The sequence below is a fragment of the Rhagoletis zephyria genome, unplaced genomic scaffold (assembly GCF_001687245.7).
Source record: "Rhagoletis zephyria isolate East Lansing unplaced genomic scaffold, Rhagoletis_zephyria_1.1 Rzeph_scaffold_24262, whole genome shotgun sequence".
Classification (NCBI taxonomy): Eukaryota; Metazoa; Arthropoda; class Insecta; order Diptera; family Tephritidae; genus Rhagoletis; species Rhagoletis zephyria.
In genome coordinates, this window is record NW_016181320.1 from 2,427 (window position 1) to 4,705 (window position 2,279).

General features: G+C 37.3%; 1 protein-coding gene across 1 annotated transcript; it reads left to right on the forward strand.

The window, feature by feature from the left end:
• Window positions 1-439: 439 nt before the first annotated feature.
• On the forward strand, window positions 440-1,814 carry LOC108381901 (protein PIF-like; the record flags this gene model as incomplete). The annotated part of the gene is made up of 2 exons (XM_017638296.1): window positions 440-1,180; window positions 1,268-1,814. Coding segments are annotated over 2 exons (1,288 nt in total), but the record flags the coding sequence as incomplete, so codon positions are not given.
• Between the last annotated feature and the right edge of the window lie 465 nt (window positions 1,815-2,279).

The window sequence follows — 2,279 nt, forward strand, 5'->3', positions numbered from 1 at the left end:
TAACATGGGTTTCGACGTAAACGCCTGCAATAACATTCCGCAATCCAGGTATTACAGAAGAGTTTAAAATAGCGAAATTTTTATATCCAGCTTAAAATATTTATTTAGTTCTTATTTTATTATAGCACAAGCAGTTGCATGGATTGTTTTTCTAACGGATGTTATAATAAAATACACAATAATTACCACATTAATTTCCAAAATTGCCAATGTCATCCGTGTTGTGTAAGTTCTATGATAAATGATCACACCTACTCACTGCTCAAAAAAATTTGCCGAAAAGTTATAAAAGATTATCAGCGACAACAAAGTCGAGAAAGATATACAATATTTGATGGTGGAAACAGCATCAACGTCAGAATACATCGATCATCAATTGGTTAGCTAATGTATATATCTATTGTATGACATCTGACATAATGCATTTCGAACGTTTCAGGTGAAGATGGCTTGAATCAAAATGAGATCAAACGAATATCACATAAAAGTGGAAAGGGTCGCAATAAAAGCCCAGAATATTACGAAGAAACCGGCAAAGGCAAAGGAAAATATCGTAAATCTTACCCAAATGACTTCGGAGATGAGGGGATAAAACTTAGTAAAAGAAAAAATGCGGAAAAAGGAAAATATGGTAATGAAGATGATAAGCCGAAAAGAAGCCAAGCGAAAGGAAAGGTTGAAGAAAATCGCGATGACAATGACAATAAAAAGCGGGGAAGAAAAGGCAGGCATATGAAAGAAGATGAACGCAGCAAAATTGAAGGCCACGTAAGTGAAAAGCAAGAAAAACGGATCGCGGGAGAGAGAAAAGAAGGCGAGATTGGAAAACGAGTTCAGGGTAAGATAGGTATGAGCCATGGCGCTGATGGTGGAAATCCTTACGTTGAGGCATCACAAGCCAAAGATAAGGGCAATAAGCCTGAAGGTGCTTCTAAGGAAAGAAGCTATGATAAAAGTGGTATAGAAAAAGATAAGAAATTGGACGAGATTGGTGACGACGACAAAAGTAAATTATATTCTAAGTCAGGCAAGAAAACGCCGGAAAAACCAGGAAAATCGGACAAAATTAAAACAAATAACGAAGAACTTGGAGCCGGGACTGAAACAAAACGGGGAAAAGGATGGAAAAAAAGTAGCCTTGAAGATGGAACCAGCAACGTTAACGACAATGTTAAATCAGGTTATTAGGATAAAAATTTCTGATTTATAATTAACATAAGATTCAAATCTTAGTAAAATCCATGGTAAAATCTAATGCATTTTTTAGTTGTAGGTGCTAAATCAGGTAGTCGAAAGATGGATGCCAATGGCAAAGCGGACAGGAAAGACCAAACGCAGATAGAGCGGAATTCCCGATTTAAAGATAATCACGTCATAGGTGGTAGAGACGGTAAGGGCAGTCATAAAGGTCGTCGAGGTCTAGACAGTCAGGCCGATGCCACCACCACCACTAAAAACGCGTCTAGCAAAAAGGGTTTGCCTGTAATAACAAACCTACGGGCAAAAGTACGCAAGGGTTATGATATTATGCCGAGTGGAAAGAAATCAATTGGAAAGGGAAGTAATCGTTCAAGTGAATACCAAGAGTTTGGAATAAAAGCAAGGCTTGGTCAAAGGACAACAAACAAAACGCGAAAGCAAAGACTATCGAAAAGTAGCAAAGATCGCATTAATGAACGATATGGTTCTAAAAGAAATCGTATGTCTCGAAGCTCCCGTGGTTTTGGTGGCTACCGAACTCGGCTTCCAAGTCGTTACGATGAAATCCGAATATGTGATGTACTTCGTGCTCATATGGAGCAGCGTGAACTTTGGTAAGTCTAGATTACATTGCGTCAAGGCCCTTAGCTAATTAATTCAATTACTTATTCCATATCTTCCTTTCCAGTCAAATACGACGATGCTGTTTACCGTATCCTTGTGACTGTAGTGTAGTTTGCTGCAAATCTCCATCGAGATGTTGCCGCATTCGTTAGGACTTTTTATTCTTCTTGTATGTGTGTTTTTTGTAGATATTGTATTAAATAAAAATCGTCAACATAAAAACATAAATAACTAGTTCTGTAGGTTGCGATGAATATTTTTTTTTTTTATAAGTTGCTTTTCAATAGAAAGTTAATTAAGAGTAACTAGTATATGTCCATATCACTCATTTACTTCACAACTGGCAACTCTCAACTTGCAACTGCAGTTGCCACAAAGTGTGTATTCAGGCAACTGGATTTTGTTGGTTGCTGGGAATGTTTTTGGAGCCTATTTAGGAAAAAAAAATTTAAAAG